At 41.7% G+C, this 17,994-nt stretch overlaps 1 protein-coding gene across 2 annotated transcripts in view; it reads right to left on the bottom strand.

Annotated features, from left to right (window-relative positions):
• UTRN (utrophin) overlaps positions 1-17,994 on the bottom strand; it is a 640,548-nt gene that overhangs the window by 331,645 nt on the left and 290,909 nt on the right. The window contains exon 1 of one of the 2 annotated variants that reach the window (XM_060240540.1): positions 16,772-17,269. The exons of the other annotated variant lie outside the window; for it this stretch is intronic. Coding sequence (XP_060096523.1) covers positions 16,772-16,915 — 144 coding nt within the window. The 5' untranslated portion in view covers positions 16,916-17,269. Of the gene's footprint in view, positions 1-16,771; positions 17,270-17,994 lie in introns of those variants that run through there. 2 annotated transcript variants of the gene reach the window in all.

Raw genomic sequence — 17,994 nt, 5'->3', positions numbered from 1 at the left:
GGCTTGGGTTTGTGGCTTTCATCATCCACTTGGGAATCAGGCAATTTACAATTCCAGAGGAACTGTGCAGCACTCACAAACAACAAAACAATGCCATAAAAGTATAAAATAGATTTATTATTATTTATTAAATTGGATTTTTAAACTGACCTCTCCAATAAAACAGGGCTCAGGGTGGTATACATTAAAAATTACATGAAATTAACATCTAATAACATTCATAAATAACATTTACTTTTAAAAACCAAGTTATAGGTTTTACTCAATAGATGGCAATAGAACTGCTAGGAAATATGACACCACAGCCAGATGGTAAAAACATCACTGTCCTCAGCCAAACCCCTTACAGGAAATTTCTGCCTTACATGCCCTGCAGAACTGCATTAGGTCTCACAAGACACAGATGTTATTTGGCAGAGAGATCCACCAGGTTGGGGCCAGGATGGAAAACACTCTGGCCCTGGTCAGGGGCAGCTGGATGGCTCTCAGGCTGGGAACCACCAGAAGTGCAGTCCTCTTCAGGGGGTATACTGGAAGAGGCAGTCCCAAAGTATGTGGGTCCTTGAGTGTTAGTAGCTTTAAGGTTTAGTACCATAACCTTGGACCTGATTAAGTATTCCACTGGAAACCAGTGCAGCTCTTGCAGCACAGGTTTAATACGGTCATATGCAGAGTCCTTGTAAGGCCCTATACCACTCAACTCTGGATCAGTTAGAGTTTCTAGGATAGCAGCCCTACATAGAAACAGTTACAGTAGTCAAGTTCGGAAGTGACCATCATGTGGACTGCTGTAGCTGGGCTTGGATGGGACATATAGGGGGCCAGTTGCCTGACCTGGTGTGCCTGAGAAACACCAGTCTGGCAACATTGATAACCTGGGCCTCTACTGATATGGATGTATCCAGAATCACACCCAGGCCCTTGACTGTTGGTGCAGGTAACAGGAGCACATCATTAAGGCCAAGGAGTCAACACCCTAACCCCTAAGTCCCCCCTGCCCAGCTACAGAATCTTCGTCTTTGCAGGATTCAATCTTTGCCAGCTTTGTTTCAGCCATCCCACCACAATCTCCATACCCTCAGCCAAGTTTGCTGGGGCAGCATCCACCGATCAACAAATGATCAACAAATGATGAAAGTTATTTTAAAATGCAGCAAATACCATACCAAATGCCTAAACAGCTACACCCCTCCCCCCACCACTGTTTCAGCACCTGATAAGGCACTGAGAGACGAATAAGAGTACTATGCTGCAGGCTTGACCAGTCCCTCACAGAATTTTTAAAATTACTTCAATGTGGTGTTCTCATGGTGGCCTCATGGATGCCATCACATCTAGTTTGGCCCAGTGAGAAGGATGCGCCTGTAGTCCTTTTCACACTAGATCAGTGATCTGTTCTTACTATTCTCTGCTGTGTGTGATTTTTGCAATACATTGTCTAACACAAGAGGAAGCTATACCTACTAGTTTGAGGCATAGACAGTTCACTCATGATGGAGAGCTAGAACTGCACCTAGCTCACCACACTCTGGGAAACAGATTAAAACAGATGTTAGTTTTACAGCAACGTTACACCTGTCAGGATAAACAGACAGTATGTTGTCTATCTGTAAACTAGATTATGTTCTAATGACCCACTGCCTTGCTGACATTGGAGTTCAGCAGGTTGCCTTACAGTGGTTTTCCTCCTTTCTCCATGGTCGGGGACAAAGGGTGACCCTTGACGAGCAGACCTCCAGACCCATTTGAGTGTGGTGTACTGCAGGGAGCTATTCTCTTGCCAATGATGTTTAACATCTATATGTGCCCCCTTGCCCAGATTGTGCAAGGTTTTGGGCTGGGTTGTCACCAATATACAGATGACACCCAGTTCTATCTGTTGATGGATGATCACTCTTCTGACCAGGGCTTTAGAAGTCATGGCTGGATGATTGTGACAAAGCAGGATGAAGCTCAATCCAGCTAAGATGGAGGTCCTGTACCTGAACTGAGGGAGATTAGAGTTGGGCTTCTGACTCCCAACCCTGGACTGTGCATCTCTTGTGCCGGCTCAGAAGGTGAAGAGTCTGGGAGTGATACTGGATTCCTCACTTACCATGGAGTCCCAGGTCACAGCAGTTGCTCAATCTGCCTTCTATTAACTTCAGCAGGTAAAACAGCTGACGCCCTATCTATCTCCCCAGGATTTAGTTACAGTGATCCATGCAATGGTCACTTCCAGGTTGGATTACTGTAACTCACTCCATGCAGGCTTGCCCTTGGGGCTGATCTGGAAACTCCAGCTAGTGCAAAATGCGGTAGCATGGCTGTTAACTGCATTGCCTTCCCAGGCAAGCATTTGGCTGATGCTGTGCCAACTGCACTGGCTACCAATGGAGTACCGGATTCGCTTCAAGGTTCTGGTACTGACGTTGAAAGCCTTACACGGTCTGGGACCTACATACCTGAGGGACCTTTCCCCATATACACCCCAGAAGTCATTGTGATCTGCTACACAACACATTCTGATCACCCCTGGCCCAAAGGACATCCGACTTGCCTTGACCAGGGCTTTTCTGGCCCTGGCCCCTGCCTAGTGGAATCAGATCACTATGGAGATCCAGGCCCTACCTGAGCTACTACCATTCTGTAGAGTCCGTAAGATGGAGCTATTCTGCCAGGCTTTTGGTTGAGGCAGCAGGCATCCTATTCCAGCTACTATTCCATCAGTTTGCCTCCCTTGTTGTGACATCATCCTATACTGTGGTTCTATCTTACCTATTATTACCATCATTTTATTTTTGAGCCAATAATCGTTTATTCTGTAAAATGTGCCCTTCCCACCTGTGATGCACGTTATTTATTGTTCTATTGTTCTGACTTTGTTCAAATTTAATGCACTGTTTTTAGTTCTGAATTGTAGGCTTTTATTGCTATTAGTTTATGCTGTGATCCAACCGGAGCCCGTTTACAGAAAGGGTGGAATATAATAATAATAATAATAATAATAATAATAATAATAATAATAATAATAATAATAATAATAATAATACTTTTTATTTATATCCCGCCCTCCCCGCACAAGCAGGCTCAGGATGGCTCACAACGTATAAATGCAATACAATAAAATCATACATAGCAATAAAATCATCATAAATTGATTTACAAATTACATTAAAAATATAAGCCTAATAAATAAAAAAAATAAGATCTATAAAGTGGCCCTCAGCAAACAAAGAAGGGAAAGATGGTGTGTATTATTTTTTTTTCATCTCAAAAGCTCTCCATGAAGGGTACTATGCATAAGGTGGTATTCATCAGATCTTCCAGCTTTTCTGCTGATGAAAAAGGAAAGAACAGTCCCTTTGAATAACTCAAAAAAAGCCATGCTGAAAATCATGGTTCCTGCATTTAAAAAAGCCAACATGGGGCAGGACCTGTAGAAAGGAATGGGACAATGAGAATGTGTGACAAAGAAAGGTGGGTCCAAACCTACATTGAGTTATATTCAGGGGGAAAGTCCATTTATGAAAGAAGTGTTGTGAATTTTTACAAGCAAATAAAAACACCAACAGTTTGCTAAAATTATATAATCCCACATAACCTTGCTGTATTCTATTATATTAAGCACACTGAAAATGAAGGACAGAGAAAAGGGCAGTTTCTGTAGAGCAAAAATAGCAGCAATAAAAATATACCAGAAGGTCACATATTAGATATTGATCTAGTAACCAGAGATATCAGGTTCAGTTTGCTAATCCGTACTTGCCACTTAATACTACTCTGTATCTGTATAATTCTGATGTGCCACAACAAAAACTTTTAGAAATCTAGGACTGACATATGTGTTTAAATCCAGAAATGCTTAATATCTACATCCTTTCCATAGGTGTTTGTTTCCAAGAATTTAACAGTTAAACATATAAAACTTTTTAAATACATATCCTTCAATACCAGTCATTTTCCATCAGCATCCATGGCTTTTAAGTTTACAATGGAGGGTGATGAAGATGGTGAGGAGTCTGGAGACCAAGTCCCATGAAGAAAGGGTTGAAGGAGCTGGGTATGTTTAGCTAGGAGAGGAGGCAGCTGAGTGGTGATACAATCACCATCTTTAAGTACTTGAAGAGTTGTCATATAGAGGATGGTGTGGAATTGTTTTCTGTTGCTCCAGAATGTACTAACCAGTGGGTTGAAATTAAATCAGAAGAGTTTCCAGCTCAACATTAGAAAGAACTTCCTGACAGTTAGAGCAGTTTCTCAGTGGAACAGGCTTTCACAGGAGGTGGTGGGCTCGTCTTCCTTGGAGGTTTTTAAACAAAAGCTAGATGGCCATCTAACAGCAATGCTGATCCTGTGAACTTAGGGGGAAGTATTTGTGAATTTTCTGCATTGTGCAGGAGGTTGGACTAGATGACCCTGGGATCCCTTCCAACTCTATGATTATATAATCTTGGAAATATTTACAATGAGTCCTGTTACTTGCAACAATTTCTCTGCGGCATTGATATCCTATTTTTACATAGCAACTTCAACTTGTCATCAATGTTAACATTGTTACATTTTGAAATCAAGTTGGAAAGGTTCCAAAGATCTTCTACATCCAACCAAAGGTACAATAAACTGCATCCAAATAATGCAACATAGATTTGTCTTTTCTTGAAACCTTTACTGTTTAATAATTTAAATTCCAAGAAAGGTTAAACAAGAAAAATTTCCTGATGATTAGCATTTTAATTGCTTACCACAGATATGGGTTAAATCACCCATGTAAAAATAAATTCTTCATGGACACACAAATGAAGATTATTTCAAAACCAAATTAGACATGCCAAGGGAATTCACATGTATTGATATTACCTGTTCATGTCTATAAAGGGACACACAGGCATTTCTTATTTATTGAGTACATTTGAGTATTAGTAAAATTAAACACAAAACAAAGTGTGAGGAAAGGAGGTAATTCCTGCCTTTTCTCAATATTGCTATATTCAGCTACTTTTAGTATTTTTCTCTTTGCATGGACTGGTTGGGAAGAAAAGTACAGAAGGCATCAGAGAATGGCAAGTTCTCTGACTGATTAGGAGTGGCTGTTGACTGATAGATTAGGAGTGGCTGTGTTCCTGGGGCAGACTGAGGTCCCACGCTCTTTGCATTATTAAGCTGCACCTTTTGCCAGAGGCGCAAGCCTTTGGAGTGAGCTGGAGGGCGCGAGCTAAAGGGCCCTTGGCCTGTGGCTCTTAGCCTGGAGGCTGTGTAAGGACCAGGATCCCTATTGTCCTTGTGTTCCCAATAAGGTAAGTAGACCCTCCAGAAGGAGAGCCTCATAAACAAACAGGATTTAAAACGGGACTGTATAGTTTAAAAAAATTATCATGAAGGTAGAATGCAGCAGGGGCGTAGGGGCTTTCCAGTGTTTTGCACTGTCACATGTATGGCTATCTGCCCACAGGAAAGAAGTCTTGGGTGTGTGCTCAATGCAAGGAGCTCCTGGTCCTCAGGGAACAAGTTCGTACCCTTGAGGCCGAGGTGACTGGCCTGGAGAAGCAGAGACAGTCAGTTAGGCACTCGAAGAAGACTCTCAGGGACATATTAGATGAGCCCCACTCTGAACGTGGCAGCCCCTTTGCTGCCAGGGAGCATGAGGGTCGAGAGGGAACAGGGCACCGTTCTGAGGATAAGGGGAATGCGCACTCAGAAGGGACCTCTTCTTCAGTTGGTGTGCGGGTATCCTTTCGTGCAAAGGAACCATCCCTGGGCAGGGAGAGAGAGGGGGTCTTGATAGTTGCTGATTCGATCCTTAGGCAAGTAGACAGCTGGATGGCAAAACCGCATACTGACCATATGGTGACTTGCCTGCCTGGTGCAAAGGTAGCAGACATTACGCGTGTTATAGATAGGCTGATAGACAGTGCTGGGGAGGAACCAGTGGTTGGCACCAACAATGTGGGGAAATGCAGTTGTGAGGTCCTGAAGGAAAACTTTAGGCTGCTAACTTGGAGACTTAAGGCCAGGACCTCCAAGGTAGCCTTCTCAAAAGTGCTACCTGTTCCACGTGCAGGGCTGGAGAGACAGGCACAAATTAGAAGTCTCAACATGTGGATGAGATGATGGTGTAGGGAGGAAGGGTTTAAGTTTGTTAGGCACTGGGATGCTTTCTGGAACAAATGGGAGCTGTACAAAAGAGACGGTCTCCACCTGTCCCCAGATGGAACCAGGCTGCTGGCGCTTAAAATCAAAAAGGTGGCAGAGCAGTTTTTAAAGTAAATCTTAGGGGAAAGCTGACAGGAGATGAAATGTCTCTGGATCGGGAGGACTCATCTCAAAGAGATGACGGGTTAGCTGTTACATTTCTACCGGGTAATGGATCAAAGTTGTCCACTGAGATGGTGACAAATAGTATGGACTGTCTGCCAAAGTCTTGAGGCGGCAGGAGGAAGGTGGTGAGCCTAGCTTACCTGGGAAATTATAGATGTTTGTACACAAATGCTAGAAGTGCTCAAAGTAAAATTGGTGAGTTGGAATGTTTAGTGTTGGGAGAAAACATAGACAATGTGGGAATTTCAGAAACTTGGTGGAATGAAGAGAATCAATGGGACATGGTGATCCCTGGATATAAGTTATATCGGAAGGATAGGGAGGGAAGGGTTGGAGGTGGGGTGGCTCTGTATGTCAGAGAGGGTATACAGTCCAGTAAGACTGAGGTCAGAGAATTAGATTCCCTTCTAGAAATGCTTTGGGTTGAAATAGAGGGCCCAAAAGGAAATTTAACTATGGGAGTTTGTTATCGCCCACCAAATCAAAAGATAGAGGATGATTATAACATGATGGAAGGATTAAAGATAGCGGCTAAATTAAAATTGTGTCATAGTAGGTGATTTTAACTATCCGCAGATTGATTGGGTCAATATGTGTTCAGGTCAAGAGAAAGAGATTGAGTTTCTTGATGCTCTCAATGACTGTGCTATGGAGCAGATGGTCACAGAACCTACCAGGGACGATCCTGGATTTGGTCCTAAGTAATGCCCAAGACTTGGTGAGAGATGTAAAAGTGATCACACCGCTTGGGAGCAGTGACCATAACGTTATTGATTCCACCATGTGTATAAATAGGGAGTTGCCCCAAAAGACCAGCACAACCACGCTTAACTTTAAAAGGGGTAAATTCTCTGAGATGAGGAGGCATGTGAAGAGGAAACTGAAAGGAAAGGTAAATACAGTCAAAACCCTTGGGGAAGCTTGGAAACTAATTAAAATTACAATTTTAGAAGCTCAGATAAAATATATACCACAAGTTACGAAAGGCACAAACAGGTGTAAGAAAAGGCCTGCATGGTTAACAAACAAAGTAATGGAAGCTGTAAAAGGTAAGAAGGACTCATTTAAGCAGTGGAAGGCTAGTCCAACTGAGATTAATAAAAGGGAACACCGGCTGTGGCAAATCAAATGCAAGACTGTGATCAGGCAGGCAAAAAGGGACAATGAGGAGCATATTGCAAAAAACAAAGACCAACAATAAAAATTTCTTCAAATATATTAGAAGCAGGAAACCAGCCAGGGAGGCAGTGGGGCCCTTGGATGACCAAAGGGTAAAAGGATTACTGAAGGAGGAAAGGGAAATGTCTGAAAAGCTGAATGCATTTTTTGCCTCCATTTTCAGTGTGGAAGATGAGAAGTGTTTGCCCGCCCCAGAACCGCTAATTTTGGAAGAGGTGTTAAAAGACCTGAGTCAGATTGAGGTGACAAGAGAGAAGGTCCTACAACTGATTGACAAATTAAAAACTAATAAGTCACCAGTTCTGCATGGCATACATCCAAGAGTTCTGAAAGAACTCAAAGTTGAACGTGCGGATCTCCTGACAAAAATATGTAATGTTTCATTGAAATCTGCCTCCGTTCCTGAGGACTGGAAGGTAGCAAATGTCACCCCCATCTTTAAAAAGGGTTCCAAAGGAGATCTGGGAAATTACAGGCCAGTCAATCTGACTTCAATATCGGGAAAGTTGGTAGAAACCATTATCAAGGACAGAATGAGTAGGCACATTGATGTACACAAGTTATTGGGGAAGACTCAGCATAATAATAATAATACTTTTTATTTATATCCCGCCCTCCCCGCACAAGCAGGCTCAGGGCGGCTCATATTGTATAAGTGCAATACAATAAAATCATACATAGCAATAAAATCATCATAAATCAATTTACAAGTAACATTAAAATTAACATTAAGGTGCTAAAATAGGTCTTTCATAAGTTCAGTGGGAAGAAAAAAGAAAACATACAGTGACACTATCTTAGTTCGGTATGGGTGAAGGCTATTTTGAAGAGGTAGGTCTTACAGGCCCTGCGGAATTGGTCTAAACATCGCAGGGCCCGTACCTCCTCCGGGAGTTGATTCCACAGCAGTGGGGCCGCAATGGAGAAGGCCCGATCCTGGGTGGTCTTTAATCTGGCCTCCCTTGGCCCAGGGATATTCAGCTGGTGCATTCCAGCTGACCTCAGTGCTCTCTGGGGCTCATATGGGGAGAGACGGTCCCTCAGGTAGGCAGGCCCTCAGCCATATAGGGCTTTAAAGGTCATGACCAGCACCTTGTAACGGTAGACTACTGGCAGCCAGTGCAGTCCGCGCAGCCCTGGCTGCATGTGCTCCCATCTTGGGAACCCCAATAGCAACCTAGCCACTGCGTTCTGCACCAGCTGCAACCACCGAGTTCGGCACAAGGGCAGCCCCATGTAGAGGGCGTTGCAGTAATCCAGTCTCGAGGTGACTGTAGCATGAATCACCGTTGCCAGGTCCTGGCATTCCAGGAAGGGGCCAACTGCTTTGCCCGCCGGAGATGAAAAAACGCGGACTTGGCAGTGGCCGCTATCTGTGCCTCCATTGATAATGAAGGCTCCAGAAGAACCCCCAAGCTCTTGACCCTGTGGGCCGCTTTCAGCGGCACACCATCAAGAGCTGGCAAGGGGATTTCCCTTCCCGGGGCACAGCGACCCAAGCAAAGGACCTCCGTCTTCGCTGGATTCAACTTCAGCCCACTCAGCCTGAGCCAACCAGCCACGGCCTGCAATGCAAGGTCCAGGTTTTCTGGGACGCAGTCAGGTCGGCCATCCATTAATAGATAGAGCTGGGTGTCATCTGCATATTGATGGCACCCAAGCCCAAAGCTCCGAGCAATCTGGGCAAGGGGGCGCATGTAGATGTTAAACAACATCGGAGAGAGAACTGCCCCTTGTGGCACTCCACACACTAGTGGGTGCCTCCGGGACAGCTCTCCCCCAATTGCCACCCTTTGTCCCCAACCATCAAGGAAGGAGGAGAGCCACTGTAAGGCCGACCCCCTAATCCCTGCGTCGGCGAGCCAGCGGGCCAGTAACCGATGGTCGACCGTGTCGAATGCAGCCGACAGATCTAACAACATCAGCACCGCCACGCCGCCTCGATCCAGATGCCACTGGAGGTCTGGAGCATGGGTTCTGTAAGGGAAGATCTTGCCTCACTAACCTGTTACATTTCTTTGAAGGGGGTGAACAAACAAGGGGGACCCAAAAGATGTTGATTACCTTGACTTCCAGAAAGCTTTTGATAAAGTTCCTCAACAGAGGCTCCGTAGTAAGCTCAAGAGTCATGGAGTAAAAGGACAGGTACTCTTGTGGATCAAAACCTGGCTAATTAATAGGAAGCAGAGAGTGAGTATAAATGGGCAGTCTTTGCAGTGGAAGACGGTAAGTAGTGGGGTGCCACAGGGCTCAGTACTGGGTCCCATGCTCTTTAACTTGTTCATTAATGATTTGGAGTTGAGAGTAAGCAGTGAAGTGGCCACGTTTGCAGATGATACTAAATTGTTCAGGGTGGTGAGAACCAGAGAGGATTGTGAGGAACTCCAAAGAGATCTGTTGAGGCTGGGTGAGTGGGCATCAACGTGGCAGATGAGGTTTATTATGGCCAAGTGCATTGAGGCCAAGAATCCCAGCTACAAATACAAGTTGATGGGGTGTGAACTGGCAGAAACTGACCAAGAGAGAGATCTTGGGGTCGTGGTAGATACCTCACTGAAAATGTCAAGACAGTGTGCAATTGCAATAAAAAAGGCCAACGTCATGCTGGGAATTATTAGGAAGGGAACTGAAAACAAATCAGCCAGTATCATAATGCCCCTGTATAAATCGATGGTGCAGTCTCATTTGGAATACTGTGTACAGTTCTAGTCACCGCACCTCAAAAAGGATATTATACCACTGGAAAAAGTGAAGAAAAGGGCAACTAGAAAGATTAAAGATTTGGAACACTTTCCATAAGAAGAAAGGTTAAAACGCTTGGGGCTCTTTAGCTTGGAGAAACGTCGACTGCGGGGTGACATGATAGAGGTTTACAAGATTATGCATGGGATGGAGAAAGTAGAGAAAGAAGTACTTTTCTCCCTTTCTCACAATACAAGAACTCGTGGGCATTCAATGAAATTGCTGAGCAGTCAGGTTAAAATGGATAAAAGGAAGTACTTCTTCACCCAAAGGGAGATTAACATGTGGAATTAAGTGCCACAGGAGGTGGTGGTGGCTACAAGCATAGCCAGCTTTAAGATGGGATTGGATAAAATTATGGAGCAGAGGTCCATCAGTGGCTATTAGCCACAGTATATATATACTGTGTGTGTACACACACATATATTGGCCACTGTGTGACACAGAGTACGAACACACTTTAAGCATATACATCCACACATATATTGGCCACTGTGTGGCACAGAGTGTTGGACTGGATGGACCATTGGCCTGATCCAACATGGCTTCTCTTATGTTCTTATGTTCTTAAGTTAAGGTGGAAGAAAAGGTAAGTTTAAGCTTCCTTTAGCTATGAACCCATTTTTGGTTTCAAAAAAATCACCCCACCCTGTTTTAGACACAATGTGTGTAGACATGTATAAATATGTATGTAGCACCAGCCCACGGATATCTGGTGCCTTAGGCAAATTACTTCACTGCCTCCCATTGCTTACCTTCCTACACCTGTATCACAATCCCTATGGAAGGAGACAGAGGAGGATCAGGTTCACTAGAGGTTGTAACTTGCCACTGTGGACCCCAAACATCATGGGGCGGAGAGGTGAAGCAGCAACAGGACTAGTTTCGGCAACCCTCCACCTCTACTTCCCTAGACAATTGCCTAGATCCCGTCAAGTTCTGCACAGTAATTATCAATTTCACTCCTTTGATGTAAATCAAATTAGACTTTATTTTTGAATGATATGCATGGTCACAGCAAGGACTGGCTTTGCTGAAACTGAATGGCATTGGTCAGTTCACCTTTATAACTGACAACAATCCATTAATTATGCAGTGCTTCAGGTGCACAAATTCTGGTGGGCTTCATATTCAAAGAAAGACACCTTAGCCATCCCCCCCCACACACACAGTTCACAGTCTTTTCCCAAAGTGAAAGTTGGAAATTCCAGCCGGTGAAATAAGTGGTGACCTTCACATCTCTCAAAAGAATGTGTGTTGTCAGCTGGGGTAGAATGGTTATTTATACATTGTTACAAAAGTATTTTGGCCACCAAATGAGAAGGGAGCACTCACTGGAGAAGATCCTGATGCTAGGAAAGACAGAAGGCAAAAGAAGAAGGGGACGGCACAAGATGAGATGGCTGGACAATGTTACTGATGTAACAAACACGAATTTGAGCAGACTTCGGAGGATGGTGGAAGACAGGAGGGCCTGGCATGACTTTGTCCATGGGGTCGCAAAGAGTTGGACTCGACTGTGCGACTGAACAACAACAACAACAACAAAAGTACTGATTAAGGTAACGCAAAGTACGAGCACACTTTAAGCATTATAATACCAAAAAGACGAAAGCGGGCCTCTACAAACCTACACAGGCATGGCAAAACACAGATTTTGACAGCTGCACTTATTGGACATGCCAATCCTGAACACTCTAATCCCCCCGCCACACCTAGTTTAATCATCTGATTGCAGAGTTCTAAGATTTTTGTTTGTTTACTCCTTAGCAGATTTAATAGACTGTTTTCACAGAGCTCCTATAGTTACTTCTCCTTGAAGCTTATAGCTCTTCTTCAGTTCCTTCAACAACTTTAAAGTAGCTCCAGATTTTTAATAGCTTCATAATAAACAATAGCTAAAGGCTCACCACCACAAGAGAAAAAGGAAGCATGGAGAGAATTCCAGTCCCTAATCACATCCATCTGCTTCTCTTTCTGCAGTTTGTACCCTTCCATCAAGCACAGAGACCATCGCCTTATGCAGAGCAAAAAACATAGCAGACTATATTGAAAACCATTCACTTTGTCCCTTTGAATTAAACAGGCCATTAGCAAAAAAGCCAACTTTTATCTGCAGTGTTCAATCAAGGGTTCTGTGTCATGATCACACATTAAGGAATTCTGTCAAATAATTCTGATATAGATAAAATTTGTTTTTTTTGCCATCTCTAAAATGAACTCCTCCAAATTGTCCAGAATTCTACATCTGTAAAGAAATCTGCCCTTCTCATAAAGTGGCCATCATTTTACAGGTTCACAATTTTTGCATAGCTTTCACATTAACATATATTCTTTTAAAACTTGAATTCTGTTGCCAAAAAAAGGTTAATTTTTATATATTATGCAATGATATGAAAGCCTGAAAGAGCTTGGTTCTGCTGTGTTATTTATCTCCACAACCAAGGAAATGGATAACTTGTATAAGTTATCATGTGTCATTTCAAGAGTGAAGATTAATGTCATACCAGAACTAAGCTTTCAGACATTTCCACGTACATATTTTCTCATTTAAAAAGGTAAAGGTATTCCCCTGTGCAAGCACCAGTCGTTTCCGACTCTGGGGTGACGCTGCTTTCACAACGTTTTCACAGCAGACTTTTTACAGGGTGGTTTGCCATTGCCTTCCCCAGTTATCTACACTTTCCCCCCAGCAAGCTGGGTAATAATTTTACCAACCTCGGAAGGATGAAAGACTGAGTCAACCTGAGCCGGCTACATGAAACCAGCTTCCACTGGGATCAAACTCAGGTCGTGAGCAGAGGGTTCAGACTGCAGTACTGCAGCTTTACCACTTTGCGCCACGGGGCTCCATATTTTCTTATTTACTTTGCTATAAAAGGTATGCTTTTCAGAAGAATATTAATCTCTTTTTAACTCCATCTGCCTTTCCTACTCTTGTCATCTTTGCAAAAAGCGACTTAGCAGTTTATGATACAAAGTATGACTACTCCTAAATGAGTTACTTGCACTGCAAGGTACACTATTAGTATAATGTGTTTGGAAATCTCTCGCATTTCTTTCTCACTAAGCAAAGTTTTCCAAACCCACAACTCCAGCAAGCCTCTATCAAGTATTGGTTCAATGGATAAGAGCTAGTGAACTGAAAACTAGGCAAAGGATCTCAAAGATATCAACTGTGAGTGAAACAAATCTATGAAAGCTGTTCTTAATATTTCATGGGCTTCAACACACACACACACAAAGCAACAGCACAACACAAATGTAATAGTCAACTTTGCCTCCGCACAGCTCACTTCTTTACCATGTATGTTTTCAATGAGCTCCTGGCCAGTCCTAAACACATTGTCTTCACTTTCCATTCTCAGAAGCTGAGGCACAAATGAAGACAACAATGCTCCTTGCCTGCCACATACATCCTTGAGACCCAGTCAAGGAAAAATTAAATATTAACTAACAGAGTTTCTCCTCCTCTGATGCCACCTGCAGCATCAGGATAGGGGCAACTAACATTTGGAGAACAAATTTACATTATCTATCAGGAGGACTGATAGTGCACTGAAAAAAAAATACTCCAGGTACTGAAAAGGCAACTGATGGAAGAGCACAAATAAGAATAATGAAGACTGTTCACCCCACCCCCACCCAACACCTTCCCCCAGTGTTGCCACTCACATTATGCTAAAAATGCTGGAAAAACTTACCAGACATTGTACAGTTCTAATATTTCAGTTATAACATATAAAAAGTTTTGACAGGGTTTTTTAAAAGAAAGCTGTTGCCAATAATTTATCCTTCACCACATAGTTCTGAAAGCTATTTTACTATTCGCTCAAGGAATTTTTAATTAGTCTCTCCCCAAAGGGGACTCAAGGTAGGTTACAACACAAACATAGTATCTGATAAACAATACAATCTTAAAAGTAATAAAATACAGCTCTAACATAACTGTCTAACATCCACATGCACAACCACAAGACCTTTAAATGCTATTCGAAATAGTTTCACCTCATATGCAGTAAAATGTATATTGACTCTGAATTTCCAATATTGTTTTATGTTAGCAATATTCTAAATTTGATGTCAGTGGCTTTCACCCATCTTTCTTTAAATTTCGGGGGGGGGGGGAGATTTTACACTCCTTACATGTTACAATTACATTTATGTCTAAATGAAGAGAGATTTAGGAACAAATCAAGCATTTGCATTGCTAAGACTTTTGGCATGCTGACTATACTGGAAATAAATGTTACCACCACAGTGGCTATATTTTTTAGCATAGCAGTCTATGCATAATGAAGCAGCCCCGTGGCACAGAGTGGTAAAGCAGCAGTACTGCAGTACTGTGATCTGAACTCTCTGCTCACAACCTGAGTTCGATCCCAGTGAAAGCTGGTTCAGGTAGCCAGCCCAAAGTTGACTCAGCCCTCCATCCTTCCAAGGTCGGTAAAATGAGTACCCAGCTTGCTGGGGGGAAAGTGTAAAAGGCAATGGCAAACCACCCCGTAAAAAGTCTGCCGTGAAAATGTTGTGAAAGCAATGTTACCTCAGAGTCAGAAACGACTGGTGCTTGCACAGGGGACCTTTCCTTTCTATGCATAACATTATAATCATGATTACAGTAAAAAGAATATGGACTTCTGGTGCATAACACTGATAACACTTCCACTGTTTGTTTTGTTCCATTCTAGAAATAATAGAATGAACATACTATGCCGTAGCACAATTAGTTACTTCCTTGAAGTTACTTTAAATTTGTGGTCTATGTTAGATTCTCTCCTGCAAGCAACTGTGCTCTATGGCTGTGATCATATATCACTGCCTTACATTGACACCTGGTGGAAGAGGTTGGGATTGTAAAATATATTTCCTATTAGCAACTGTTTGAGAATTACACCCAAGCAAACTTAGAAAGTCCAAAACCAAATAACAAACATCAGTGTGTAATTTAAAATGATGTGACTTTTCCATTAGAAAATGATCATTTTGAACACAAGTTTTATGTCCAGTTAAATGGTCCAGACTGCACAAATTTCTAGGCAATGCTACATGTTCCCATTCTTTTTTTTAATGTTTACTTTGAAGACTTCATAGCAAATCTATTTATCACTGTGCTCAAGTAATAATTACTTCTAATTTCATTTTTTCAAGACTAGCTCTCTTCCTTGGATTGTAAGATTGATTTAATAAACAAAAGCTTATAAATCTTATAAATAAATTACAATTGCACTTGCTTAATTCATACATTGTACTAACATTTGGATCTATCCATGTAATTGAGAATGAGAATGTTCCTTCTGAAGAAGAATGAGTATTTCCTTTCCTTAATATCAGTGGATTGTTTATTCTTTGAAGTGAGTGAAATCAAATCCCTAATGGTAGCCATGTTGAAGTAAGTTGTATTAATATAAACTGGAAATGTTCTTATTCACTGTGTGGCTTGTGAAACCATTAGGAAATCAGAATGACCCTATGAAGACAGTGAAAAGCAAAAGCAGTTTAGAAATCTTAACCTTTCCTATATAACTTTTGAGAACAGCAGGATTAAATGAGGAATACCCAAGATGCTGGGAAATCTCAGTTTCCTTCTATAGATTTCCAGTGAAAAAATGTACTTGAATATAAAGTCTCACAACAATTAACTCTTAAATAGAAATGCCCTACAGTATTAATAAATTAATGGTTTTACCAGATCAAGTCAAACAGTTTTCACTGTGATGCCAATCATTGTCCCTCTTCTTTTACCACTATTGTAATAGTCTTCTAAAGTTATGAAAAAGAATCCACCAGTTATCGAACCAGAGGAAGAATCTGTTCTGTCTGTCAACATGGCTATACTAGCAATGTATTTAAAAATTTTCTAACAACAGACAAAAGCACTCAGTTGATTTTCAAGTTAAGCAGCATTAATAAAGTAGCTTGACATCTCAAAGCATTCTGTTATAGCAACCATCTCCAATCACGTGCACAACCAAAGTTCCCCAACAGTACAGAATGCATGGAGCAGCAATTCAGGTTCCAAAAGGCAACCAAAAAAAAATAGCACAAACAGTACAATTGCTTTGAAGACACTGAAGCACTTTGGATTTTTCAGGGAAGGAAAAGCAAATCATGAACTAAATATTACCTGTTATCCTGTTCATATTTGCATTAGAAAAACAATATAACACAATAGATGCACTGCTGCTTACAAACCCGCTGAAACAAAAAACTACATTAAAGTTTTGTAAACTAAAAAGCAGGAATGAAACTGTACAACATCATTATCATTTATTTATTATTAGATGCTGGTAACATAACAATTGCTAGTCAGACCTTTTATTCAGAACTGTACTGCATAAAGATGTACTAAGTGGAAATTCAAGGAGCATCTTTCCAGTTATGGCTAAAAAAAATAAGCTGTCAATATCAATAAACCAGCTGTTTGAAAAAATACTTCTAAAACCTAACCCACAATAGACCAAAGCTCAGAATGAATTCCTATCAAAATACTCATCAAATGTATAGTGTTTTCCTGAAACAAAAAAAGATTTACTTTTTGATGTTTACTTACTTTGCAAAGCTTCTGATAACGTGGAGACGAAACTGCCATTCTCTGCAAGCGATGCAACAATACCACAACTTTTTGCAGAGATGTTCTCACCACAGCCATCATCTTAAGTTTGCCACACTTCTGAAGACACCTCAAAATATGCATTATAAATGAAGAGCAACTATCATTTCCTCTTGGTCACTGGACAATGATTTGCCAGCTCTCTGAGCATGCTCGCTCCCAGGGCAGCTGTTCCGAGTGACAGACTTAAAGGCAGAGGCGGTTGACATAGTGTTAAGCATCTCTTCGTTTAAAAAGCCAAATACACACAAAAACAAAAGCTTGCCTGCATCCTCGAAGCCTGCATTTGCTCAGCTCAGCAGGTCCACAGAAAGGAAGTTGTTGATCAGACGAATATGCCTGCTATGAAACAGGGAGCGAACTACATACCACTGAAGGTTTGCTAACTGCTGGTTTAGAGCTTCAGAGAAAAGGAGAATCCCATTGGAAAGACTGCCCTGAAATAATTACAACAGTACTCCTCCTGGATATGCTTCATACAGAGAGAGAGAGAGACAGAGAGAGACAGAGAGAGAGGATGGCATTCTCTCCCTCACTCTGGAGAAAGATGCTCTCTCGCTCATACTAAAAGCAGATCTGGCAGAGCTGTAGAGCAAGTGAATAATACAGTGTGCAATAAATCTTATGAGAAGAGCAGAGGGATACCTGCCCTAATTATATCAGCCATACATTAAAGACTAATAAATCACACAGTGGCACCTCTCAAAAGCTAGATTATCTTGAACAAAAGGAAAATCTACAGGGGACAAAACCCATCCTGTGAAAACTCTCATAAAGCTAATTTGCTTGGAGAGCTCCCAAAATAATATTTCTGCATATGAAAACAGAACTATTATTTCCAATTAGAACCTTTCTCTGATAGGTCATTCAGATAACAGACAACTAGCTATAATTTAAGCACTATACTATTTTAGTTATTAATTAATTATTCCTATGTTTCACAGCAGAATATTCACAGTGCTAAACCTTGATAAGTTTATTGTTTAAATAATTCATGCCATAATATGGCAATTCTTTTGCAGCCAGCATCATACCAACAATATGTTTCAAATGTAGCAGAATGTTAACATATGCTATTTTATTCTTCACCAAATAGGTATCCTATTGAATAATGAGATCTAGAGATCTTTGGTCAGGAGAGGATATTTAAAGACCAACAATTA

Source organism: Heteronotia binoei, chromosome 1 (assembly GCF_032191835.1).
Source record: "Heteronotia binoei isolate CCM8104 ecotype False Entrance Well chromosome 1, APGP_CSIRO_Hbin_v1, whole genome shotgun sequence".
Taxonomy (NCBI): domain Eukaryota; kingdom Metazoa; phylum Chordata; class Lepidosauria; order Squamata; family Gekkonidae; genus Heteronotia; species Heteronotia binoei.
Note: the sequence above shows the minus strand (reverse complement) of the source record. Positions and strands in the feature narration are given on the sequence as shown.